The sequence below is a fragment of the Antechinus flavipes genome, chromosome 4, assembly GCF_016432865.1.
Source record: "Antechinus flavipes isolate AdamAnt ecotype Samford, QLD, Australia chromosome 4, AdamAnt_v2, whole genome shotgun sequence".
Classification (NCBI taxonomy): domain Eukaryota; kingdom Metazoa; phylum Chordata; class Mammalia; order Dasyuromorphia; family Dasyuridae; genus Antechinus; species Antechinus flavipes.
In genome coordinates, this window is record NC_067401.1 from 330,378,057 (window position 1) to 330,405,754 (window position 27,698).

The window sequence follows — 27,698 nt, forward strand, 5'->3', positions numbered from 1 at the left end:
TGCCTGGATCACAAACCTGCCATGGTTTCCCACTGCCTCCTGAGTTAAATAAGACCTTTTGGCCAGGTAGTCAAAGTCCTCTGCTGTATGCTTCAACTTGCTTGGGAGACAGCATGGTGCAATGAATTATTACTCGGGTGATTATTAATAACAATAGTTAGCATTCACAAGGCATTTTTTTTAAAGTTGACAAAACAATTTACATTTGCCAAAATGTATTATTTTGTATATTACATATTACAAAAAAAATTTACATTTTATCCTCATGACAACCTGAGTAGGGTTGATACTATTATTATAACATCTTTCAGATAAGGAAACTGAAGCAGACGGCAGTTAAGTGATTTGCCCAAAATTAAATAACTAGTAAGTGTCTGAGACCAGATTTGAGTTCAGGTTGTCTTGGCTGTAGATCCAGTGTTCTATTCACTGTAGCACCAAGCTGCCACATAACCCTGGACTTGGAGTCAGATTTAGAGACACCTCATGTGTGATTCTGGGCAAGTCACATAACCTCTTTGACTTCACTTTCTTCAGGTGGAAAATGAGGAATTAAACTCAAATGGCCTCCAAGATTCTTCCTCCCTCTTTTCAAAATCTATGATCTTATGATCCTATCCATATTCTTCTCTTGAATTTCCCTTTCTCTTCCCCAAAACAAATGCATACATGCAAAAAAGAATGCTTAGATTGTGCATATTATGCTATGTTTTGTATTTTTATTTATCTTATTTTATTTTTAACATATATATTTTATATTTTAACTTCATATTTTAACATATACATGCACATACATATGCAGCACATAATATTCAGGTACAGTTAATTCCTCTACATCTTGTACCTTATAATCCTAGAAATTGAAGAAGCCCCAAAATGCCAAACCAGGCATTACTCAACAGGTCAACTAATTCAACAAGAGATTCAAGCCAATTGATTCAATTGACAAAAATTAATAAAGTGCTTAATATGTGTTAGGCAATATTCTAGATCCTCTGGTCAGAAAGATATTTTAAAAATGGCATAAAATCTGCCCTTAAGGAATTTACAATCCAGGAGGATGGCATCCATCCGTCCAAAAATAACTATAATTTAGAAAGTAATTAAATACAATAAAAGTTTCAAGGAGAAGACAAACACTATCCATTAGAAATTCAAGATGGGTATGTGATCATTCTACTTAAGAAGACAAAAAAAGCATCAAAGAGGAGGTGGCAACTTAATTTGAATTTAGATGCTAAACCACTTGGTGCATATATGTTTAATATTGATACTGCTTCATTATCTATGGTACCCTTTAGCAAGATATAGTTTCCTTCCTTCTCTCTTTTAATTAGATCAAATTTGCTTTTGCTTGATCTGAGATAAGGATGGCTACCCCTGCTTTTTTTACTTCACCTGAAGCATTCTGTTCCAGCCTTTTACCTTTACTCAGTAGTATCACCCTACTTTAAATGTGTTTTCTGTAAACAACATATAGTGACACTCAATTTGGATTTTTGAAGGAGAAAGAGTAGTAATGATGGAGGGAGTTGCCATTCTAGGTACAGGGAATTACATGCAAAGAGAAACAGAAGTGGCAGAGGTGAAGGCAGGAATAGGGAACACAAACTAGTCCAAGATGGCTGAACCTACCAAGTAATCAAGCTAGAAAAGATAGCAAAGAAATTTGTTAGCATAGTTGGGAGAAATAGACATTGAGCTCTGACAGCAAGAAGGCAACATCTGCTCTCAATAGTCTTTTTTTGGACAATCAGACTCCTTGCTCCAACTTATTCAATTCACTAAAACATTTATTAAGTGCCTTCTATGTATCAAGCACTGTGACACTTATAATTAACTCCATCCTAGCTACAATTGTAATTTTTTATCACCTTCTGACTACCCCTAAGTTCTGGGGATACAAAAAGAGGCAAAAGTCAAGGAACTTACAATTGAATGAGGGGGACTATGTGCAAATATATAATACAAAACAAGCTACATACAGAATAAATGAAATAATTAATGGAGGGAAGGTACTGGAATGAAGGGGAGTAGAGAAAGGCTTCCTATAGGAAATAGGACTTTAGGTAGAATATAAAAAAAGTTCTAACTCTTGGGCTGTTTTTCTCAATATACACTTTAAAATATGTTTATATTTTATTGGAAGGAGGGGCAACAAGAAAACCAGCTAAAAATTCTTAGTGGCTAAAGCAGTGTCCCTCTGGGAAAAAAAAATCTAATTATATTGACAGCTTTCCTTGTATGGATATCTGTATTTCTACTCCTCTGTGTTGTGTGTGTCCCTAGGAAATGCTTTGATGGAAGGGTGTGCTGTAGTCAATTCCCACCAACTTAGAAGAGTTAATTGTAATATTTTCAGTATGAACATTTACACTCAGATACTGGCAAATGGTATAAATCAGGACTTGGTGTATTGTTTAGTTGGCTGTCTAGACTTAGGAAAGTAATGGAGAAATGTCAGTAATGCAGATTAAACTTAAATGTGTGTTTTGTGTACATTTTTTTTATTCCACAGATTCGGTTATTATACATTTACCAGCACACCCCTATTTGGAGGCCATTATATACAGTTTAACTTGTTGGCCAAATATAGCCAAGTCTGCTTTTGTACAGCTCAAGATCCAAGAATGATTTTTACATTTTTAAATACAATAAAAACTTTGTTTTAAAATGTAGAAGACATTATTAGCTGAGGGGCTTATAAAAATAGGCAGGTAGCTGAATATGACCTGTAGTATGCTGCTCAAGGTCATCTGCTTTCTTGATAACCCCTTCTGAGTCATGTTTTATTTTCTCTTACATGTGTATGAACTGAGACAAGGAACCTTGACAAGAAAATTGATGCCATCAAAACAATAAAAGTCAATTCACATAAAGAAAAAATTTCCAGAATATATTATATGTGATATTTATCATGAAGAAGTTGTGTATGATTATGTAGTTGTATGGTTAAGAGAGTCATTGACAAGCTAGAGAACACATAGGGGAGTACAAGTTGGATAATGAGAAGTCATTTTTATAACTGGAGGATGTTAAACTAGAGAAAAAGACTCAGGAAATATGACTCATTCCCATCAGATTCTTGAAGAATTGTCATGTGGAAGAAGTTGTTAATATCCTTGGCTTCAGATGGCAAAGGTAGTACCCAATGGCTATCAGTTACAGAGAAACAAGTTTCAGTTCAAAATTAACGAGAATTTCCAAATAATTATTAAAGTTGTCAAAAAAATTTATCAGGCTACAACATAAGTTATTGAGTTCCCAGTTATGGGAAATTTTAAAGTTGAACCTGGTTGACCCCATGCTGAGAGTGAGATAGAGTAGAATCCCATTTCTTGCCTGAAAACAAACCCCCAAAACTGAACAAGTTTTGTTTTTTGTTAGTTCAGTTATATCTGTCTCTTCATGATCCTATTTATGGTTTTCTTGGCAGAGATACTAGAGTGGTTTTCTATTTCCTTCTGCAACACATTTGACAGATGAGGAAAGTGAGGCAAACAGGGTTAAGTGACTTGCCAAGGGTCACCTAGCTAGTAATCGTTTGAGGGTAGATTTGAATTCAGGAAAAGGAATCTTCCTGACTCCCAGCCCAGCATTCTATCCACTATGCCACCTAGATGCCCCAAGAATTTTATTTAAGTCACGTAATAGCAAAGAGAAATCTGGGAAAAGGTGTAGCTTTCTCCTTTCTATGAGGTTTCCTTTATGTAGAGCTCAAACAAGAGCATAAGGACAAGTAGCTGGTAAGGTTTCTTGGAATGCATATCAGCAGACAAATATAAAAATTCAAGAAATTGAGGCAAAGACAAAACACAAGCTCTGGGGAGCCCAAAACACAGACTTTGGGTGGACCCAAAACAAGACCTGAATAAGTGGATCCAAGCATTAGCTAAATCCAAAACATTCCTACTACTTTCCTGGAGGGTCATTGAGATCAGTGTGACATTGTGACATTAGAAAACGTGATACCTAGAATGTTAAAAAGGAAAATCTAGATCACTTTTGAGAGAAAGTATGATGAAATGAAAGGAATACTGGATTTGGAGCCTGATATCTATACCAACTGAGGTTCCAAGGTGAGCAAATTGCTTAAACTTAGTTTGATCTATTAAAAAGGGGGGAGAAGGGGGCTTTTAGTATTAAGCCTCTAATTGTTACGTAATAGAATTGTAATATGTATACAATCTTCTAACATATAGCTATGTATATAAAACAATGTGATATCAATATAGATAATATATTAAAAAGTTTTCTTTAAACATATTGTCAGCTATTATATTTCTATATTTACTCCAAAGCTCCCCCCAACACCTTTATTTTAAAAGATGAAAGAATAGGTCTAGAGAAGATTCAGTTTGCTTTTCTAAAGTTGCTTAGTTCTGAGACCAGACTAGAAAGCCCTTAACTTCCAGTTGAATTATTCAATTATCACATTCCTTTCTTACTATTTGGCATCTTTCCCACGAGCCAGGAGACAGACAGACAGACACACATACACACACACAGAAAGAGAGACAGACAGAAACAGAGACAGATTCAGATAGAGACAGAAATAGAGGAGAAAGAAATAGAAGAGAATTCATTCCCCCAAAAAACCTACCTACAGCCCCCTGACAGTATGGGTCAAAGATTGGACATGGACTGATTTTATATGGCCTAAAAGATGATCACCACTACTCTGTGACTTTCTGCAACTAATAGGGCCAATACTCAGGAATTAAAAATGCCTTTCCTCAAAAGCTTATGCCCAGTACTTACCTTTCTCTGAGAGCATTTTTCTTCCACATTGATGAGTAGAGAACACTCTGTCAAGTATGAAAACTGTGGACAGTGAAACCTCAGACTTTTTTGTACACTGAGGATAATTGCCTTAATAATACCTGCCATTAGTATGGTCTTTTATGATTTGCCGAATGCTTTCACCCATAATGTCTGATTTGATCTGCAAAACCCTTCAAATGTGTGAGGCTATGGGTTAATCTCCATTTTATAAATTAAGAAACTGAAACTCAGAGAAGTTAAGTGAGTTGTCCAACATCAAACAATTCTAAGAGAGTCAACTGTAGCTTAGATATTCTAACCCAAAGAGGCAGAGCATTATCTAAGAATTTTTGTGCTGGGAATAAACAGCATGAAAAGACATGTTCAGTTGACTTGAAAATGGACTATGTTATATAACATTCTATACAGACAGACACAGAGGCCTCAAAAAACTGAAGCAAGGTACTTTTATGGAAGCAGCAATAACAGGAGCAGAACAGGCTAAAAGAGGAACTCTTCCCATTGCACCATTTTGTAGCTTGCTGTTTTAAATTATTTTTCTTGCTAAGGAAGCGATAAACACTGTTATTTCTGGGCTATAAAAGAACTTTTAAGTTTTGTCAGTGCCCTCTAAATTCTACACTGGGACAAAGCTCGTTTCCTCATCCTAATTATGTCTCTGAATAAAGTAATATTCTTCCTTTCCCGTGAATCATACAGACAAAATATTTTTCCCTGAAAATAATCTAAAATAGTTCCATATGAAAAGTGTGATATGAAATGCTAATGAATAAATACATATACATACTTGTACTATATATGTGCCTGTGTATATGGTACACACATGTTGTATTTATATATTAGTACATGTACATATATGTTTATGTATGTACCTGTGTGTTAGCATTATATATATATGTGTGCATATACATATGCATATATGTACACACACACACACACACACACACACACACACACACACACACACACGAGCCAGGTAGAAAAATGCTGTACTTAGAATCAGGAAGATCTGAATTTGTATGCTGCCTTAAAAGTTTACTAACTGTGACATTGGACAAATCACATAAGTGCTTTCAACCTCAGTTTCCTCATCTATAAAATGGAAGTAATAATACCACTTACTTCACAATATTTTTGTGAGAATCAATGAAATAATATGTATGAAACACTTTGCATAACATAAAGCACTATATAAATTTTCATTATTATCATTGTTATTGTTTTTACCCATATGGATAATGTTAGGACTGGAGGAGACCCTAAAGATCACTTAGTCCATATTCTTTCCTTTTATATGTGAGGAAACTGAGCCCAGAAAGTTTAATTAACTTGTCAGAAAGCTGAGATACCTTTATCTGAGAAACTGTCTATAAATATTTTTCCTACTTTTATGCTTTTTTTTCTTGGCTACATTTATTTTATTTGTACAAAACCTTTTTAATTTAATGTAATTGAAATTATCTATTTTATATCTTAATCTGCTCTCTGGCTCTTGTTTATTCATAAATTGTTCATCTATCCATATGAATGATTATTTATATATTCCCATTTTCTTTGGATTTTCTTGTAATATTTCTCCTTATATCAATGTCCTGTATCCATTTTGATATGATCTAAATAGATTTGACCTGATTTAAATAAGATATTGGTCTATGCAGAGTTTCTGCTATATTGCTTTGCAATTTTCCCAATGATTTTTTTTTTTACCAAGTAGTGAATTCTTATTCCAAAAACTTAACTCTTAACACTTTTCAAACACAAAGCGACTGCTATGTTTGCTTCTGTAAATTATATGTCTGCTATGTTCTGTTCATCTACCTTTCTATTTCTTAGCCAGTAGAAGATAGTTTTAATAAGTATTGTTTAAGATCTAATACTGCTAAACTTCCTTATTTAATTTTTTTGTTTCCTTTGATATTCAAAACTTTTTATTATTCCAAATGAATTTTGTTTCTATTTTTTAATTCAATAAAAATGTTTTGGTAATTTAATTGAAATGGCATTGAACATATAAATTAGATAGAACTGTCATTTTTTAGTCTTTTCTAGCCATGAACAATTAATATTTTTCTAATTATATAAATCTGATTTTATTTGTATAAAAAGTTTTTAAATAATTCTATTTATATTGTTTCTGGGTTTGTGTTACTGAGTAGAGCTGTTATAAATGGGCTATCTTTTACTATTTCTTCTTGCATAGTTTTGCTTGTGATACAGAGGAATGTCAATGATATATATGTATTTACTTTATTCCTACCATTTTGCTAAAATTATTAATTGCATCCACTAACTTTTCAGTTGGTCCTTTGGGATTTTCCAAGTACATCATCATATTGTCTGCAAAAAGAAATAATTTCATTTCTTCATTCTAATTCTGATTCCTTCTATTTCTTTTTCTTCTCTTGTGATTGTTAGGATTTTCAATACAATATTGAGTAATATTGATGACAGTGAGCATCCTTGTTTCATTCAATTGGGGAAAAGTTTTATCAACAGTTTCTCAGATAAAGATCTTATATCTCTAATATATACAGAATTTTGTATAATCTATAAGACTATGTGTCATTCCCTAATTGATAAATGATCAAAGGACATGAACAGGCAGTTTTCTGATGAAAGAATCAAAACAATTTATAGTCATATGAAAATATGCCCTGAATCATTATTGATTAAAAGAATGCAAATTAAAACAACCTTTTATACCTATCATATTGGCTAAAATGACTGAAGGAGGAAGCAACAAATATGACGGGGATATGGAAAAATTGGGCCAGTAAATCCAGCCATTTTGGAGGACAAACTGGAATTATGCCCAAGAATCATTAAAACACATGTACCCTTTGACCCAGCAATACCATATTGGGTCTCTTTAGGGAAAAAGATAAAGAATCTATATATTCTAAAATATTTATAGAAGCTCTCTCTATGGTGGCAAAGAACTGGAAATTGATGGAAAATAGCCCATCAATCAAGTGAGCAAGTTGTGGTATACGATTGTGATGGAACATTACTGTGCTATAAGGAATAATGAACTCAATGATTTTAGAAAAACATGGATAGACTTATACAAATAATGAAGAGTGAAATGAGCAGAACCAAGTGAATGTTGTATACAGTAATACCAATATTGTTTTATAAATAAATAAATTATAAATAAATAAAATTTATAAATATTTACTGTCATTTTAATTATTGCAAATACCCCAATTAAGCACAAAGAACATATTAAAGATTTTACTACACACATACAAACACACACACACACATACATACACACATTTGTGTTTAATGGTAACCATCTCTAGGTCAGCAGGAGGGGAGAAAAAAAGAAATTGACATGATAAATTTATTATGTTTAAAAGGAATAGCAAGTTGTATAATACAATAGATTCATAGTTTCATGTTCAATCATCTTATTATTATTCTACTATGTTATGGGAATCCTTGTTTTATTTCTTTAACTAAAAATAAAATCAGTAAAATTACCACCAAAAAAATCTAAAATAGTAAGAAACAGAGGTAGGATTCAAATTCAGATATACTGATGCCTAAGTCAAATATTCTTCCCAATAAATCATACTGCAAATAAATTTTTAAAAACTATTTGTCTTCTGAAAAACCATTTTCTATAGAACAGCAAAGGTAGTTTTTTATTTTATTATTACCCTTAACTGAGTTCTTAAGATGCTTAAAAGGTATCTAGGTAGCAAGACCACCAGAGTCAGGAAGACCTAAGTTCAAATCTGATCTTCAACATACTGTGTGACTCTGAGCAAGTCACTTTCTACATGTGTAAAATGTGTGAAAGAATGAAATGGCAAACCACTCTAGTATCTCTGCCCAAAAAAAAATTCCATATGGGGTCAGGAAAGGCTGCACATGGCTGAAATGACTGAACACCAACAAAGACACTTAAAAATAAAGCACTTAGGTGCTCATTCATGCATATGCTCATATACCCTTATATACAGTCACCCCTGTCAATTCAAAAGTAAAACCAAACAGGCAACAAAAATATACATTCCTCTTTTATTGAGTGTAAAACAACTATCCAAACATCTTGTTTACAGGAGATTGGTCAGGAGAAAGCTAGGTCTATGCTTACTTATTTCTTTGAATCTCTCGATATATCATACACAAAGAAAGCATCCTATGTTTTCCTTCTCTTCATCTATTATAAGCAACCATTACTGAGGGGAGACATCCACATCCCTCAGGCTCCAACCTCCTTGTCAGTACATAGTTATTCCTTACAACTGCTATTCATTGCTTTTCTTTTCAGTGGCTGAATTCTAAAGTTCAAGAAAGCGGCTCTGCTGTACACAGAGAAAAGAAACCAGCTCAGATCCCTAAGAAACATCTGTTCTTAAGGGACTAAATAGGCTGCCCTGAACAGTTAGAGTCTGTTCCAAGCCTGGTGGCTAAGGATGTGTGCTTCCTGCCCTGTAGTCTCCTCCTTCATTGCTTTCTCATTCAATCAGAATCAAAGTCCAGCAGTCATGCATAATACATGCTAACTAATCACAGTCCACAAAATGAACTCCCCAACAAGTAGTCTGGAGAAAGACAAGGGAGCAATCTAGAAGGATAGGGGGAAATGCTCCCTGGATTTTCTTTTGGTGCTAAAAATGTGCTGATAATTGCTGATCTCAACTGGTTTAATTTTTTTAAATTGCTTTTTCATTATTGACTTAGGTATTGTAGTGGTTTTTTTGGTCATTTCTGTATTCCAAATCACATTTCCTTGTTCCAGATTTTCTAACTTCCTCTAAAGTATTTGAAAACCTTCCTGATATAGTCCTTGAGCATCTCAAAATTCCAGCTCCCTCCTGAGCTATTAAAAACAGCTGAGAAATTACTTGTTTGTTTATTTGTTTGTTTTTAAACTTCAGTTTAATAGGACTCTTTAAGTGTTATGCATATAGAAAGTGCTGAAAAATTACTTTTGATAATATTGTTGAAAATTTGAGTCCTATTATAGATTACATTATTAAAATTACAGATTCTTAGAGTTGAAAGAAACCTCTTTTCTAATCCAACCTCTTTCCCCATATATCTACATCAGGTACTCATTATAATATCCTTGGGGAGGTGATGAGCTGGCCTCTTCTGGAAAACTTTTAGTGACAGAAAACTCTGTGCCACATGAAGCAATATATGATATTCCTTTTTTAGGTTCAGTCATAACTTTTTAAAACTTCTTCCTTATTTTGATCTCCATAATTTTCTTCCATATAGGTTCTTCTTCCTAGGCTTATTCTAAGAAAGTCCTTCTAATGATTCTTTAAACTAAGCTTCTCCAATTCTCCCAATAATTCACTTATTACATGACTTCAGATTGTAAACTGTAAAGGATGGAAGGAAAGAAAAATGGAATAATTTTCCAGTATTCTTGCTTGGAAGGAACATAAGAAATCTTAGAAATGGAATTTTGCTTTTGTTTGGACTTTCTTATATCCATGAAAGAAATTAGAGTATAAGATCTTAATTCTCTCTGTAGTGATATAGAGATCCAGTCCCTTTTGAGGCTAAGCAAGACTGATAGAACTCAGTCTTTGAACTCTTTTTCCAACAATAATTTACCACTTGTTTCTATAGGAGTTAGTTGTATTAACCATCTGTAACTAGAGATATTTCTCCTTAAAAGATCAACAGATCTTTTCATGCCTTATTCAGTGCATATGGGAGCCATGTTTCCATAAAGTCAAAGGGAATTAGTGCCAGCTCAGACTGACTCCCAAGAACTGATGGTTAAGTTTTCAGTGTGAAATAGCGTAAAATTTTCATCTCAGAAATGGAGAACACTACAAATGATTTATTGTTTTGATTGTTTTTTTTTATTCTTTAGAATTAAGAAAGTAGTAGAGATAATGTTAATAGTATAGAGGGTCATGCATAGGTTTTGTTTTGTTTTTCTTAAAGAACCAGTTGTTAAACATTTATTAGCATACTGCTACATGAAGTCTAATAATTCCTCATAGTCAACAAAGCATTTATTATGCATTTATTTTGTGCCAGAAACCGAAAGAAATTCTTTTAGACTCATAATATTTGAATGGCTCTATCTTAGAGATGCTCTGGTCTAATCGGATCCCTACATTTTACAAAGAAACTGAGGGCCAAAAAAATTTAAGTGGAGTAGTGGAAATACCATTGAATCTGACATAAGAAGACTTAGGTTTCACTCTTCCTAGCATTTGATGGTCTTGGTCTAATCTCTTTATTTCCCTGGACCTCAGTTTTTTTTCATCTGTAAAATTATGAGGTTGGCCTGGGTGATCATGTCCCTTCCATCTCTAAATTCTAACATTTTATTTGGTCCAGATCATGCATTAATGTAAATTGTTTTACGCTATTTGAAGTGAGGTCAAATAAGTCTTAGCCTAATATTCTTAAGTCTCCTACTAGGTCATTTCTATCCTGTATATGCTCCTATCTTATGGGGCATATTTAGATTTAATGAAGGAAAGCAGCATACCTATATATTCACTTGTACGTGTTCCCTTTCATGGAATCATAGGATTGGCATTTGATCCAACCCTTATAATTTTGGGTAATGTCAGATAAAGACAAAAAAATAAAAAGTTTAAGTATGATATTAGCACCCTAAGCTCTCTGGCTATCAGTCCTTCTCAAGTCATGGGCCTTCTTCAGGAGCCCCCATTTGTTTAACAGGACTGTCATTTATTCTTTAATTTCATTGTGGAATAGATTATACCTTGTTTTCCATAGTATCATTTAGAAAAGTTCTAGTCAATGAGCAGCACATCACCTATTTTAGCAACATTACTAGGGAAATAAATAGATCAAGTGAGGAGATTATGTATGTAATGGTCTGTACAGATCTTTAACTACAATATTCCAGCACATCTATGATCTTATCAGGCAATCTAAGTATTCCTGCCAAGAAAGCACATGGCTGATTCTTCTTGCCTGCCCAAATTGTGTGACTCTTGTCCATGATATTTACACATATTTACAAAGTGACCACCCCAATATGTCACTTTTTGTTGACATTGTGGGGACACCAGCGGGGCATGTGAACTGTCCACTGGTTATCTCTTGCTCTTGCTAAAATATCGACACGTCTCACTTTTCACTCATACATATCTTTGACAATAGCATTTACAGCATTTCTTTATTATATAATCCTTATAGTATGTTGAAGCCTGTTTGTGGTCACTATCAGCCCCATCACTGTACTCTGGATGATGTTCTCTGCAGTTCTTCAAAGGATTTAGCCTTTTAGGACTCAAACTTTTTTTATTTATTTGTTCATTTTTTAAAGAGAAATTTGGGGTCATTAAAATTCTGGATAATTTCCCCAAAAGTAATAGAGCTTGTTTTCTTTCTCCTTTTCAATTCTGAGTATTTCTTATCCATTTGCAATTTCTCTCTCTCTTCCTCTTTCCCTCTTTTCCTCTCTCTTCCTCTCCATCTCTCCCTCCATCTCTCAGTCTCTCTCTTTCTTTCTCTCTGTCTCTGTCTTTCTACCACCCCCAACTCCTCATGTGTAGTATGTGAGCAGCTAGGTGACTCAATAGACAAAGTCCCAAGATCTGTTTTCAAATCCAGCCTCAAATACTAGCTGTATGAGTCGGCAGAAATTACCTGCTCTCTATACCAGTTTCCTCACCTATAAATCCTCTCAGGGTTGTTCTGAAGATCAAGTCAGATAATATTTGTGAAATGCTTTGCCCACCACATAGTAAATACTATATAAATGTGGTATACACATACATGTCTATGTGGAAAATAGAAAATAGTTACTGTAGGTAACTATGTAGCTCATTAACAAGCTTATATAATGCCAGAGCTTGATTCAGTCAGCAGTCAGAGTGCTAAGTCTACAAACAGGAGCATCTACAAGACCTTACCATCTATAGGGAAATTATTGGCCCTATATCTCTCTTCCATGAAAGTGGTGAAAACCTTAATAAGCACATGTACCCATGCTTTATGTCTTGCTTGATGATAGTCAGAGGGACGTCAAACAAGTTTATGGCTAATATATTTTTCAAATCTTGTATGGTTTTGACACATGGAACATAGCATATAGAAAATAGTCTTTGAGGCGGGCTTTTCCTCTACCAAATCAAGTTTGCTTAATAATCAACAAACAATAAGCGCAATGGGTTCTTTTATTCTCCAGATCTTTCAATCAAATTTATGAGTGTAAAGATGTGTCATACTATAAATTGTTACTTATAAGAGCCTGCCTATTTCCTTCTAATATCTTCATCAAGGATGCCCTCAATGCCTATATAGGTTATTCTTTTTTTAGTACTATTTTGTCCAATGATATGTAAAGACAATTTTTAAAATTCCTTTTTTTTTAATGAGTTCCAAATTCTCCCCTTCCCTCCCTCCCTCAGAGGGTAAGCAATTTGAGGTAGATTACTCATGTGCAATCACAGGAAATATTTTTCTATATTGTAATAATTCAATGTTGTAAAAGAGGATACTATATAGATTATTCTTATAAAGTAAATTGTATATAGGTTGGGAATTGGAAATATAGGTAGTTACTGATGGTTCCTTTTTACAGTAAAAAGATTTAAAAATTTTTCCCAGGCCTATCATATATTTCCCCCATTAGAAACTTTGAGAATTGATGCCTTCATGCCCTCAAAATTATGTTACCTTCATATACTTTTCCCATCTTTATTTTCTTTAGTGCCATGTTAGTCTCGCTGATCAGTATACTCAGAACTATGATGTTACAGCACTGGTTCCACTGTCTTTGATGCTGAAAAGAGATTATTATTAAAATCCTTGTAGATCTTTTCCATTTTTTACAATTTTCTTTCATTAATTCTTACTGTTTTGTGAAGTGATACTTCTCAGAATCTTCCACCATCTTTCTTTGTAAGATTTCACAGATAATTTAGGTTCTAAATCAGTTTTACCCTCAGCTGCCGTATCCTTCAACCTGAAAAGAAGACCAGGTGTTTGTTGAGTAAACTTGGAATTCTTTGGATATGGCAATTGACTTACTTCAGATAAAGTTCCTTACAAAAATATTATAATCAGAACTTTCTTTTATCCATTTTCTGCTTTTGATGTTAGTAACTTTATATTCAAATCAGGTTGGAATTGTTTTAATGAAAGGGCATATATTTTTCTCACCTACCATTCTTTGGTTTAGCAAATCAGTGATTAACTCTGCATATTTAGCTGTTACAGGAATAAGTCCTTATAATTAACTTTGCTTTCATGATGTTCCTTTGTGCTTACTGTGTCCAGTGCCTCTCAAAAAAATGTAGTTTTATTTCCTTAAAGGAAGTATTTATGAGCCACAGGCATGAGAGCTTGACATATTCAACAATTGTCTTATAGGATAGATTTTTGTTCAAGTATGAGTTGAACTATGACTTATATGCACTTGTGAGATTCTTTGCTTCTATGATATAATCCAAATCTTTATCTTTCTCTATTTAGAAAACATTCTTCTCAGGGAAGTCTGATAGGAGGAAGAATTATGTAACACAAGGGTTTCAGAGTAGGCAAAATATGATACTACACAGTTAGGACATGCTATGATTCTCTGTTCTTTGACTTTTCCCTGCAAGTGCTTTAAATTCTGTGTTGATAAACACTATCCCTACAAGGCAATACAGCTATCTTATTCACCTAACTTTCTAAATTCCCTTAATTTGTTACCATGGTTCATAATACTGTAAGATTTATGATATATAAAGTTAAGAGCCCTAGGTCTCAGTCCCAGTTTGGCTGTTCAATACATTGTAAAATCTTATCATTAATCTTCTCTGAGTCTTCTCATATGAAGAAGGAACTTGACTAAATGATTTCTAAAAATCTATGATTCTATAAAATACAAGTAAGTACAAAAGACCCCATAGCTTGCCATTTTTCTTGAAAATATAACCACAGTTACACATAAGAACATTTTGACATCCAAAAGGAGAGATTACTGTGTATCATAAGAAAACAATGGACAATGAATGCCCAATGTCCAGATTTCTCCAAGAGATAACTGTTGCAACTGTTTTTAAACTTTTCCAATGAATTTCCAAACTTAATACCTTTAAACAGTGACATCTACTGTTGTACTGTTATCTAGTTAACTATGTATCCAGAAGTAGGAGGCCCCAAATTCAAGTTGACTTCAGGTCTGATAATGGAGATATGTATTCATGATATCCATGTATTCATTCATCCAAGATCAGTTCAGATAAAAGCCTTGAGACATGGCAGGCATAGTCTAATTCCATAGTTATTCCTGGAACTCTTCTGACTTCTTATAAGTCTGTCAACTAGGAGGTGAAAAATATTCTTCTGTTCAAACTAGAGTAGAGTTTTTCTTTTTCCCAGTCCTTTACCATTTGAGACCTGTGCTCACTAGCCTTAACCAGAATCTGATTAGTCTGCTCTGGAAAGAATGGTATTTACCAGATAGTGTAACTCTTTCTCCTAATCAGAGTGCCCAAAGAAGAATGTCTCCTAAAGAGAGAAAAACCAGGATTTGAAGTGTTCTTTGGAAAAAGAAGAGGATCTTTAAAAAAAAAAAAAAATTATCCACCCATATTTTTCTTAACAAGCATCAAATAAAATGAGCATTTTCCTAGTCAAAGTAGAACAACAACAAAAGAGCATTGTACATGTAGTTGTGGCTCTGTACTGCAAAAAGTAAAAATGAGAACACAGAAGAGAAAAAAAAAGGCCAAAAGCAAATACAGTAAGCAGAACAGCTTTGAGAGTTACATGATTAAGCATGTAACTCCTTTTTCTTCTCTTCTGTGTTCTAATTTTTTAATGCTTCAGTGAAATTCTCATTCTTTCTTTTCATTCCTTCATTCCCTTTTTGCCAAGCCTTTCACTACCCCTTTCCCCAATTTTCCTTCCTTTAACTCCCAACATTGAAAAATCAAATCTTGCACAAATATACAGTTAGGCAAAATAAATTCCCTACTGATGATAGCCATCGGTCATTTCTCATTCTCTGCTTTGAATGCAGGTAGTTAGCACTCCATTTTCAGTCCTCTGAACTTGTATTGATCAGAATTCATAAGTCTTTGAAAATTGTTATATAAATCATTCTCACAGTTCTTTAGAATCTCTTAGGATTGTAAGGGTTAATCCAAACACATGTTGTTTTAGATACCAAATCAATCAAAATGTCAGGAAAACTATTCTTAAGATAGATTGGTCTACAAAGCAAATGGTGACAGGAAGCTTGAGTCTAAAATACAAATAGAGTACTGAAAATGAAGGAAATCTATAACTTTCACATTACTCATTAGGCAATATAGGAGTATTTACAATGCCCCCCAGGATACCATCCATAAGTATTGCATTTTGACCTTATTGTCCCTTCACCTTCTAGTCTTATTCATTTTAAAATAGCCAGCTGATAATGGTAGTACAATTGTAAAAAAAAACCAACCAAACAAACAAAAAAACAAAAAACAAAAAAACCTCCCAGACCTTTCCCTCTCTACCAGAATGTTATTCTATACTGTAGATGACCCCTTTCGGGCAAAATGAGCATTACAAAGGAGGAAAGAGGGGTAGATAAATATATTAATTTATTAACCAAAACTGCAACTTCCTTTTTCATTGAGAAATCCACTGGGCAACTAATATAGTCTTAGCATATATTGAAAATGTATGTACTTTATTCTTTGAGAAACTGGAAGGATCAAATTAGCATCCTTCCAGTGACCCTGATCTTACCCATTTTTCCTAACAATAGTTTCCATAGATTACCATAACAGACAAGAAAAATGATTTTTATTTTCAGCATCTTTCATATCACCTAAAATATATATAGTATAATAATAGATTGGGCCCTTAGTAAGTCTCCAATAAATACTTGCTAATTATTAAAGATAACTATTTACCAAATTTGTCAAAAATCCCAGATGTCTATTGAAATAGACAGCAAAATTATCAACATGAGCCAGAAATCCACTCTTCTTCCTTTGTGAAAATGTGAAAATGGCTTAAAAGGTTTGAGAGGTTAATTTGACCTGAAATATGCATGCAGTAGCTTCATTAGTGAGTTTCCTGTAATTTAGGTAGATGCATTCTCTTAATAACCTTAGAAGCAGATAATGAGTGAGAAGACTTGTAAAGCTCCTTGCCAACCCTGGATTATGCAATTTAAAAATTCATTTCAGTATCCCTTGCTTTAAAGAGTATATGCATGAAAATATGTGAGACTGTTTCAAACATGTGTCCAATATCTTTGTTGGTAAGGTCCAACAGAGCTGACTATGTACCTTCTAAAATAAGAGAGGAAAAAAAACTGAAAAAGAATTGGACTGGTTATTATTCTTAACAAAGACTATCATCATAGTATAGTGAAATGTATTTTTTTCATCAGAGATAAAATGTCATCTTTAAATGTGTTCATAAGATCTCACTAGTTCTCCTAGTCTAATAGAAAGATAGTAAACATGAATTCTTTCATTTTCCCTTGCCCTGGAAGTTTCATATCTTGATAGAGAATAAAAGTAACAATTTGCCTTTCTATGTAGTGCTTTCAACCTGAGGTATATAGACAGAAGAATAGAGGCAGCAGCGAAAAACCCTAGGAGACAGATATTATTAATATCTCTATTTCACAACTGAGGAAACTAAGACAGGCAGAAATTAAATGACTTGCCCTGCTCACACAGCTAGCAAGTCTTAAGTTCAGATTGATTTGACTCCAGTTTCCAGTGTCTATATTGCCATATTAACCCCCTATTGTAGTTGATTTTGATAACTACCTTTTATGGAGGCCTTTAAAGTTTGCAAAATTCTTTGAACATATTTTATTTTTTAAAATTTTATTCTTAATTCCAAATTCTCTCTTTTCCTCTACCATCTTCCCAAATCCATCAAGAGGGCAAGAAATATGAAAGCAAGCAAAATGTGTTTTCACATTAGCTGTGTTTTGCACAAATTATCTCAGTGGATTTCCACAGTATCCTAATCAGGGAAGTTCTAAAGGTATTATTTTACCATTTTAGAGATGTGGAAATTGAGGTTTGGAAAGACTAAATGAATTCTCCAAAATCACAGATATTGTGTTAGAGTCACATTTAAACTCTTGTCTCTCATAACTTGAAACTCACCACTCTTTTCCAATACATCATACTAGTAAATACATTTTTTACTGTTGTTACAAATATCAAATACTCTTTTTGAAGTAAGTGTGTGTGTGTGTGTGTGTGTGTGTGTGTGTGTGTGTGTATTTGCGCGTGGGCACATGCTGGCACTGCCTCATATGCACACAAAAAAAATCCATTTAAAAATTTTTGGGTTTTAAAATAAGTTAGGTGTTTCCACTCAAAATTATCATTAAATAATTGAAAACCAGTTTTCTTTCTAGTTTTGTGATTAAAAAGAATCTTGTGGAAATTAATCATAGCCAAAGACTGCTGCCCCTTTAAAAAAAAAAAAAAAAAGGCACAGATTTCCAGTTTAAAACGTTGAAGTCTAAATTAGGCTTTGTAAGCAGTTTCCACAGAGGAAGCACCCATGTGCAGGAAGAAATATCCAGCACATTCAAATTAAGTGAGGCTGATCTATTGAAATATAGCTGGCACTGATCCAGATTTTTAGTATACTTTTAATAGTTTCTTTCTAAGCATATTCATCTTTAAACTAACTATATCTCTTGCTATACCCATAAGAAAAAAAAAATTTAAGTGTCTTAAATTGACTCTTGCTTTGCACTCCAAAGTGTATCTTAACACATGTTCCCCTGTGCTTATCTAATAATGAGGTTGGCCAAGAATAATAGTGCTTAGAATTGCAATGTTCAGAGCATTCATTAATGCTAATAATCAGTATTCTTGCATAGAAACTTTATGCCTATGGTTGATCAGTCCTTTATTGTACTGTGTTGAGTTAGTTCACATTCAAGTAGGAATGAACTCCCTAACAAAGGCCATCAGGTAATGTTTCCATGGTAGCAGCCCTACTTTTGCTTATTCACATTTGTAACATAGACAATGTTGGAGTACTGGCTGTGTCTCTGTGGCTTAGTGGAAACAAGAAGAATGTTAGTCTTGCCAATATAGTAAGCTGGCCTCTGAGCTTGATTCCAAATGAGGTCAGGCTGGCTGGTCAGGTACAACTATTTTCCCTTGGATTTTATCTCATTCACCCCTGTTAGTGACCTTTCATTGTCTCATGTTATTATTCTAGAGTAAGTAGCAACCAACTGACCCAAAAGCATTGTTTCCTTACATTGGATAGTCAGTGAACTAATTCTTGTTTTTTTGGTTGTTTTTTTTTTTTTTGACAACTCTATTTCAATATATTTGGGGTTTCTTCATAATATATTTACTGTCCTCATCCTACTCTAAACACTACTAGCTGTGTGACTCTGGGCAAGTCACTAAACCCTTTTTACCTCAGTTTCCTTGTCTAATGAGCTGTAAAAGGAAACAAAAAACCAGTGCCAAGAAAATCCTAAATGGAATCACAAGGCTCTGACACAATTAAATGAATAAACAACAGCACCAGTAACATATTTAATGCATTTTAAAACATTCTGAGAAGGGACTACTCTTTACTAGATTGTCAAAGGAATCTATGACACAAAAGAGAGTAAAAATCCCTACCTTATATGCTCCTCCATATTACCAAAGTTAAGAGGATGGAATGGTTACAGAAAGGAACATAAAATTTAAACAGTTATAGAACCAATTGCATTTAGAGAGTGGGAATGGCATTTCTCCCTCGGGGCTCTTTATGGAGAAAGCAGGACACAGCTTCAAAAAGTTGCATTGAAGGAGTTATCAGTAAGATGAGGAAAAGGGGTAGAGGAGTCCAGAATTGATCTTGAGATTAAGGCTGAACATTGGAGTGCTGACAGGGTAGTATGAGCTAAAGGAATGTGAATTGGGTTGGAAGGAGATATGATAATTAATAATGACAATAATAATAATAATAGCTAATATTTTATAGGATCTGCTATGTGCCAGGCACTCTGCTAAACACTTTATAAATATTATCTCAAGTAATCTTCATTACAGCCTTGGGAATCAAATCTTGAAGACAAGGAATCAAAGAGGCAGAGGAAAAAGGATAGGGTGCTCCAGATGTTGGGAAGAAAGCCACTACTGAGGTACAAATGGAGTGTTCAAAGAACAGCTAGTAGGCTCATGTGGCTAAATTGTAGATGATATGGAGGGGAATACAGTACATGAAGTCTGGACAGGCTTCAGATACCAAACAGATGACCCTCTGATCTTGGAGGTATAGGGAGCCACCAGAACTCATTGAGCAGTTGGGATGTGACACAGTCAGACCTAAGCTTTAGAAAAGTCACATTGGCAGGGGAGAAAGGATAAATTAGAAGGAGAAGAGATTTGAGCCAGAGAGATCAGTTATATAGTTTTATAGTAGTCCAGATCATAAAGCCCTAAGTAAATGAGAAGAGTATAATCAACAAGACTTAGCAGTGGATTATCTATATGGAATGAGTGGGGATTCAAGTAAGGTATAGAAATTGCAAGCCCAGAGGATGAGGAGGATGGTGGTACCCTTGATAGTATGGGGAAGTTTGGAAAAGGTTAAGTATTTGAGGGTGGGAAGGAAAGTTAAACAGTTCTAATATAAACATGCAGATTTTGAGATGTCTACAAGACATCTAGCTTGAGACAGCCAAAATGTAGCACCTTAAATCAGCAGAAAGACTAAGGCTGGATTTATAAATCTAGTAATAATCTACACGGAGATGATAAATGAATTTATAAAAGTTGATAATATCACTCAGTGAGATATTAAAGTTGTCAGAAGAAGAGCCTAACAGAGCTTTGGGACATCCAATTAGTGAGTGTGACAGAGATGTACAACCAGAAAAAGAGACTGAGGAGTCATCAGACAGATAGGAGGTGGACCAAGAAAGAGAAATGCCAGAGAAATTTAGAGGGGAGAGTATCTAGGAGAAATTGATTGACAATGTCTAACTCTATAAAGAGGTCAAGGAGGATCAAGACTAAGAAAAGTGTGTTATATTTGGCAGTTAAAGTAACATTTGTAATACTGAAGAGGACAGTTTCAATTTAATAAAGAAGTTGGAGGTTTGATTACAGGAGGAGAGGAAAGACAATACAGATATTGTTTAAAAACTGCTTTCTCAAGCCATAAAGGAGAGAAGAAATAAAAGATGATAGCAAGAAGGGATGATAGGATCTATCAAGTTTTTAAGGTTAGAAAAGACATAGCAGAGAAAGAGTGAGTAGAAGAGATTGAAGATAAGAATGAGAGTGGAGATGATAGTTGGGGCAATCTGGTACAGAAGACAGATGGGGATAAGATCAAGAATGAACATAGAGTTCATTCAACAGAGAAAAGGGCCAACTCTTCATGAGAGAGAGGGTCAAGGAGAAAATAATAGGGGAAGTGCATGGTGTGAGATGAAGAGAATAGAAAAACAATGTTCAGGTTTATTTCATTGAAATATGAAATAAAGTCCTTGCCTCAGGGGTTGATGGGAAGGAGTACTATAGGAGGCTTAAGAAGAGATGAAAGGGATTCAAAACTCTCCTGTGGAGAGTAGGATAGCAAATCATTTAGGAAGCAATAAATTGTTTGCCTTCTAATAGTGAAAATTCAGTTGAGATTAGATAACATACATAGATCTACATTTCACACTCCATACCAAAATAAAGTCAAAATGAATACATGATTTGGGCATAAAGAGGGATACTATAAACAAATTAGGAGAGCAAGGAATAATTTACCTATCAGATCTTTGGAGAAGGGAGAAATTTATGGCCCAAGAAGAACTAGAGAACATTATGAAAGGCACAGTGAACAACTTTGATTACATTAAATTAAAAAGGTTTTGCACAAAGTCAAAGAAACAAGATTAAAAGGGAAGTACAAAGCTGAGAAAAAAATCTTTGCAGTCAGTATTTCTGATAAAAGTCTCATTTCTAAAATATATAAAGAACTGTGTCAAATTTATAAGAATATAAGTCATTTCCCAATTGACAAATGGTCAAAGAATATGAACAATTTTTAGATGATGAAATTAAAGCCATTTATTTATATGAAAAAATGCTGTAAATCACTATTGATTAGAGAAATGCGAATTAAAACAACTCTGAGGTAGTACTTCACACCTCTCAGATTGGCTAAGATGACAGGAAACGATAATGATAAATGTTGGAAGGGATGTGAAAAAACTGGGACACTAATGTATTGTTGGTGGGGTTGTGAAATGATCCAACCATTCTGGAGAACAATCTGGAACTATGCCAAAAGGACTATAAAACTGTGCATAGCCTTTGACCCAGCAGTGCCATTACTGGGTCTGTATCCCGAAGAAATCATAAAGGAGGGAAAAGGACTCACATGTGCAAAAATTTTATAGCAGCTCGTTTTGTGGTAACAAAGAATTGAAAAATGAGTAGATGCCCTTCAATTGGGGAATGGCTGAACAAGTTGTGGTATAAGAAGGTAATAAAATATTGTTCTTTTAAAGATGATGAACAAACTGATTATAGAAAGGCCTGGAAAGATTTATATGAACTAATGATGATTGAAAGAAGCAGAACTAGGAATACATTGTATAGTATAATACAATAAGTATGTGTAACAGTAAGAATGTGTGATGATCAACTATGAAAAGCTTGGTTCTTCTCAGGGGTTCAGTGATCCAAAGCAATCTCAATAGACTTTGGATATAAAATACCACCTGCATCCAGAAAAAAAAAAAACTATGGAGATTGAATATAAATCAACACATGTTATGTTCACTTTTTTTACCTTTTTTTTCTTCCATGGTTTTTCCCATTTGCTCTGACTTTTCACTCAACATGATTCATAAAGCAAAGTGTATTAAAAATAAATAAAATTACTTCAGTAAAAAACAGATGAGATAATGTAAATGTATAGCGAACCCAGTCAGTAGCATTTCTTGATTTCCTGTTCTATTCAGAACCTATAAATAGAAGTGAAGGACATAGATGGTGGGAATGATATAGAATCAAAACTTGACAAGTCTTCTAGCAACAGAATAAGAGTACAAGGGAAGCTAAAGTGGGGCATAAATACAGTTATGCTGGTTTATCAAAAGCACGTGGCAGGGAAGGGAAGAAAAAAGTGCAAGATTCATGATCTAAGACAGAATTGAGAAGCAGAAGGAATAGCAATCCTGATAAGGATAAAGAACAAAATTAGGAGGCATAACTGGATAGAGTAATGGGTCTGATGATGCTATAATATAAGTCCTGAACACTTGAGTTCAAACCAACCTCAAACATGAATTATGTAACTCCAGGTGAGTCACTGAATCTCTACCTCAGTTTTCTTTTCTGTAAAATCAGGATAATAATAGCAGTGATCTCAAGGATTGTTCTGAGGCTCAAATTAGATAAGCACTTAACAATATCTGGTTCATAGTAATCACTATATAAATGTTATTAATGATAAAAAGTAATGATAGATAAATTTCAGAATTCATGAATGTGGAAGTGAAACATTGGCAAGGCGGTGCAGTGATAAAGGGTCAGGCCAGGATTTAGGAAGACTCCTCCTCCTCCAGAGTTCAAGTCTGGCCTCAGAGACTTGGTAACCATGTGATCCAAGGCAAGTCACTTAACCTTGTTTGCCTCAGTTTCTTCATCTGTAAAATGAACTAGAGAAGGAAATGGCAAACCACTCCAGCATCTTTACCAAGAAAACTCCAAATGGGATAACAAAGAGTCAGAAAAGACTGAAAAATGACAGAACAACAACACAAAAGGTCAAGATATTTTTATGGAGTTGTTCATGGAATGGAAGAGATTGAGGATTTGCTACATTAGGTTTTGAAGGGGTATTAATAGATATGTTGAAGTCCTCTAGTGTTAAGGCATGAGATAAGAAATAGAAAAAGATGACACCGAAAAAAGTCAGAAACTGAACTCCTTGAGGAAAGGAGAATATCCTGGGTATTTCTAGATTGAACAACCACCAAGATCTGAATTAGGTAATGCATTTGGATACTGTGAACAACAAGGGAGGAGAGATCACTTAGTAAAAAATGGTTAAGTAAGGATCTGCAAGTGGCATTGGGAATCAAGGGATATTGCAATTCCCTCACATTGTCATCATGTATTAGAGAAAGTGTGGCCAGCACTGGCAAGGTAAGTGAGGGAAACAGTATTGTAGGGAAAGAGTCATATCTCAGTGATGACCAAAGAGTGGAATCTTTTTTTTAAATAACTTTTTATTGACAGAACCCATGCCAGGGTAATTTTTTACAGCATTATCCCTTGCACTCACTTCTGTTCCGATTTTTCCCCTCCCTCCCTCCACCCCCTCCCTCAGATGGCAAGCAGTGTTTTACATGTTAAATAGGTTACAGTATATCCTGGATACAATATATGTGTGCAGAACCGAACAGTTTTCTTGTTACACAGGGAGAATTGGATTCAGAAGGTATAAATAATCCGGGAAGAAAAACAAAAATGCAAACAGTTTATATTCATTTCCCAATGTTCTTTCTTTGGGTGTAGCTGCTTCTGTCCATCCTTGATCAATTGAAACTGAATTATCTCTCTTTATCGAAGAGATCCACTTCCATCAGAATACATCCTCAAACAAAAAATGATCTCCTGGTTCTGCTCATTTCACTTAGCATCAGTTCATGGAAGTCTCGCCAAGTCTCTCTGTATTCATCCTGCTGGTCATTCCTTACAGAACAATAATATTCCATAACGTTCATATACCACAATTTATTCAACCATTCTCCAATTGATGGGCATCCTTTCATTTTCCAGCTTATAGCCACTACAAACAAAGCTGTAAAAAATTACCCTGGCATGGGTTCTGTCAATAAAAAGTTATTAAAAAAAAAAGATTCCACCCTTTGGTCATCACTGAGATATGACTCTTTCCCTACAATACTGTTTCCCTCACTTACCGTTATAAACATCTTTGGCCCAGGGCTTCACATGAAAAAGAATGTGTGATCTGTCTGTCAAGAACAAAATCCAACCCTAAAAAGTTTTATAGAAAGAATTTTATTGTCATTTTGGGAGGCACGGCTCAGGCTCCCATCATATAGAATTTGAACAAGAGATTAAAGACAAGCAGCCGGGTGATTATCATATAGCAGTTAGATGGTTTCCAGAAAAGAGCAGTTCCTAGGTGAAGTTTCTTCATTTGCATATCAGCAGGGAAGTATAGTGGATCCAAAATAAGACCTGAGTGATTGAACTCAAAACAAAAGTGTTTGGGGTGGACTCAAGACCTGGATGTACCCAAAACATTCCTTGGTTTCTACTGAGGATCACTGACGTCAGTGTGACACTCTAGATTGAAACACTCTAGCCTCATAAAACAAAATTCAAACAATGTAATAATCAATAAAGCTTCTCAAAAAGTATAATAAAGTTCTTTCCCACAGGCCAAAGGGTTAAACTCACAGCTTTTGGCTAGTAGAAGTCCTTTCTTAATCCTAATGAGCAGTTCTTTTGATTCAAAGATGTGTGTGTGTGTGTGTGTGTGTGTGTGTGTGCGCGCGAGTGCTCCTGGTTGATTATATTTCATTATTATCTAGAGAAACTCTTTAAAACTATAATGGATCTATGATCTCAGTGATAAGAATATTTTGTTCAAAAATGCAGATTGCAGCCCTTCTATATCTGTCCATAGTGTGTACTCTTTCCAAATCCCTACACATAAATCAACCATAGGGAGGTTTCCCAGGATCCTAGGGGGACTTCCTTTAATTTTTTTCTGTCTTCCTTTGTGACTATAAACAAGTGACTTAACCTCTCTCCTTTCTTGATGCTTTCTTCTCTTCAAATTCTCATATTATTCTTCTGATGTTCCTACCTATCTGATCACTCCTCAGCCTCCTTTGTTGGATCTTTGTTTAACTGAGTGTCCCCTAGGATTCAGTCCTGGACCATCTTCTTTTCTCCCTAGATACTACTTTATTTGATGATCTCATTAGCGTCCATAGATTCAATTACCATCTTTATACTGATGATTCTCAAATATTCTTATCCTCCTCTAACTCTCTATTGCTTTCAATTATTTATTGAACATCTTGAAATGTGTTCTGTAGACATCTTAAATTCAACATGTCTAAAGCTAGACTCATTATCTTAACCCTCTAAACCTTTCCCTCTTTCTAACTTGTTTTTTTACTGTTGAGGGCACTACCATTCTCCCAGTCTCTGAGGCTCACAAACTAAGTGTTATTCTGATCTCCTTACTCTCTTTTACTAAATAAATAATGACCCTCTTTCAGAACAAAGGATAAATAACAATCTCTGTGAGTAAAGCTGCCTCACTGGGGATCCAAGTGGAACTGGTTAGTTAGGAAACACCCTCCTTCCTGCTTTCTTTCCTTTTTTCCTTCCTTCCATCCTTCCTTTCTTCTTTCCATTCTTCTTCCCTTCTATGCTTCCTTCCATCTTTTCTTCCCCCATCATTCCCTCCTTCTTTCTCTCCTTCCTTCCTATCATTTTCCTTCTTTTCTGCCATATTTCCTTTCTTCTTTCCTACCTCTCTTCCTTCCTTTCATCTTTTTCATCCTTTCTTCCTTTCCTTCCTTCATCTTTTCCTTCCTTCCTTGTCTCCTTCTTTCCTTCCTTCCTTCCTTCTTTCTTGTATTCCCATAGATATCATAGCCTTACCTGTAAATGCTCTAAAAAAATTGGGGGGAAGGGAAAATTTTTGAATCCTCTCAAGATATCTTGGTTAAATTTCTTTCTTAAGGACCATGCCTTAAAAACCCAAACCACTCTGGCTCTCATTGATTGCCCAGCAGTTAGTCCAGGCCAGGCCCCAAGTGATCATTGTTTCAGTCCTGATTGACTCAGAGTGAATATAAATAATAATCATTTCTTTTTGGACAGACACCGAGGGGGTCTTCTCCTTCCCAATTTATTAATTTAGATCTTTTTGGAACTAGGTGAAAAAAGGTTATTCTTTACCTCAGTTGCCTTAATAATTAAACTGAGACCTGGTAAAACCTTAGCTTAAAAAGGCCAATGTTTCCCACTGCATCCATAGCCATCTCTTATCATCCTGATCTCTATATGACTACTGGAATCAGATGGCTCTGGAGGAAAAAGTGAAGCAGGGTTGACTTTACACAGTCTTTCCTCTCTTAAATCTAATTCACTTGCACCCTGACGTCCTGGTCCTCTTCAAGAATGACGCAAAACAACAATTTTCTCCATGTCTAATCTGCTAATAGGGCCTGTCAATTTTACTTTTGTAAAACATCTCATATATACTCCCTTTTCTCCTCTGACCCTGTTATCACCTGGTGGATGCCCTCATCACCTCATATTTGGATACTGAAATAGACGCTGGTTGATTCCACAGGAAGCCTTTCCAAATTCCCTCTTAATTCTAATACTTTCCTTGTCAGTATCTTGTTTGTCCAGTACCTTGTTGTCCGTGATTGTTTACATGTTGTCTCCCACATTCCACTGTGAGTTCCTTAAGACTAGAGAGATTGTCTTTTGCTTTCTTTGTTTCTTTGCTAGTCACTCCCCAGAAATAATGCTGGGCACATAGTAGATATATAATAAATGTTTATTCACCAATTCTCTGAATCTGTTTCCTCATCAATAAAATGGTTGATTTAATCTAGATGGCCTTTGAGGTCTCTTCCAGCTCAAATTCTGTGATCATTTTGTGCCACTGAATGGCAACCCACTCAATGAAGGATTGAAGTATAAATAATATTTAATAATACTAGCTTATATGTAAATGGCATTCTGTAATTACAAAGGATTTTTCACATATATTGATTTCATTTGCAGATTACAGCAAATATTTGCAAAAGATGGAAGTATCATTTATATTCATTTTGCAGATTTAAAAACTGAGTCTTGGGAGAGATTAAATAATTTATCCAAGGATATAAGACTTGTCAATGGTAAAGCTGGAACTCAAATCTAGTTTTTCTAAGTCTAATACACTTTTTTATC

The 27,698-nt window shown here is 34.6% G+C and overlaps 1 protein-coding gene across 3 annotated transcripts in view; it reads left to right on the top strand.

Moving 5' to 3' along the window:
• Positions 1–27,698, top strand: part of AIG1 (androgen induced 1) — a 312,358-nt gene that overhangs the window by 271,448 nt on the left and 13,212 nt on the right. Inside the window, exon 5 of one of the 3 annotated variants that reach the window (XM_051997874.1) lies at positions 2,519–2,545. The exons of the other annotated variants lie outside the window; for them this stretch is intronic. Within the exon in view, the coding sequence (XP_051853834.1) occupies position 2,519 (1 nt within the window). The 3' untranslated portion in view covers positions 2,520–2,545. Of the gene's footprint in view, positions 1–2,518; positions 2,546–27,698 lie in introns of those variants that run through there. 3 annotated transcript variants of the gene reach the window in all.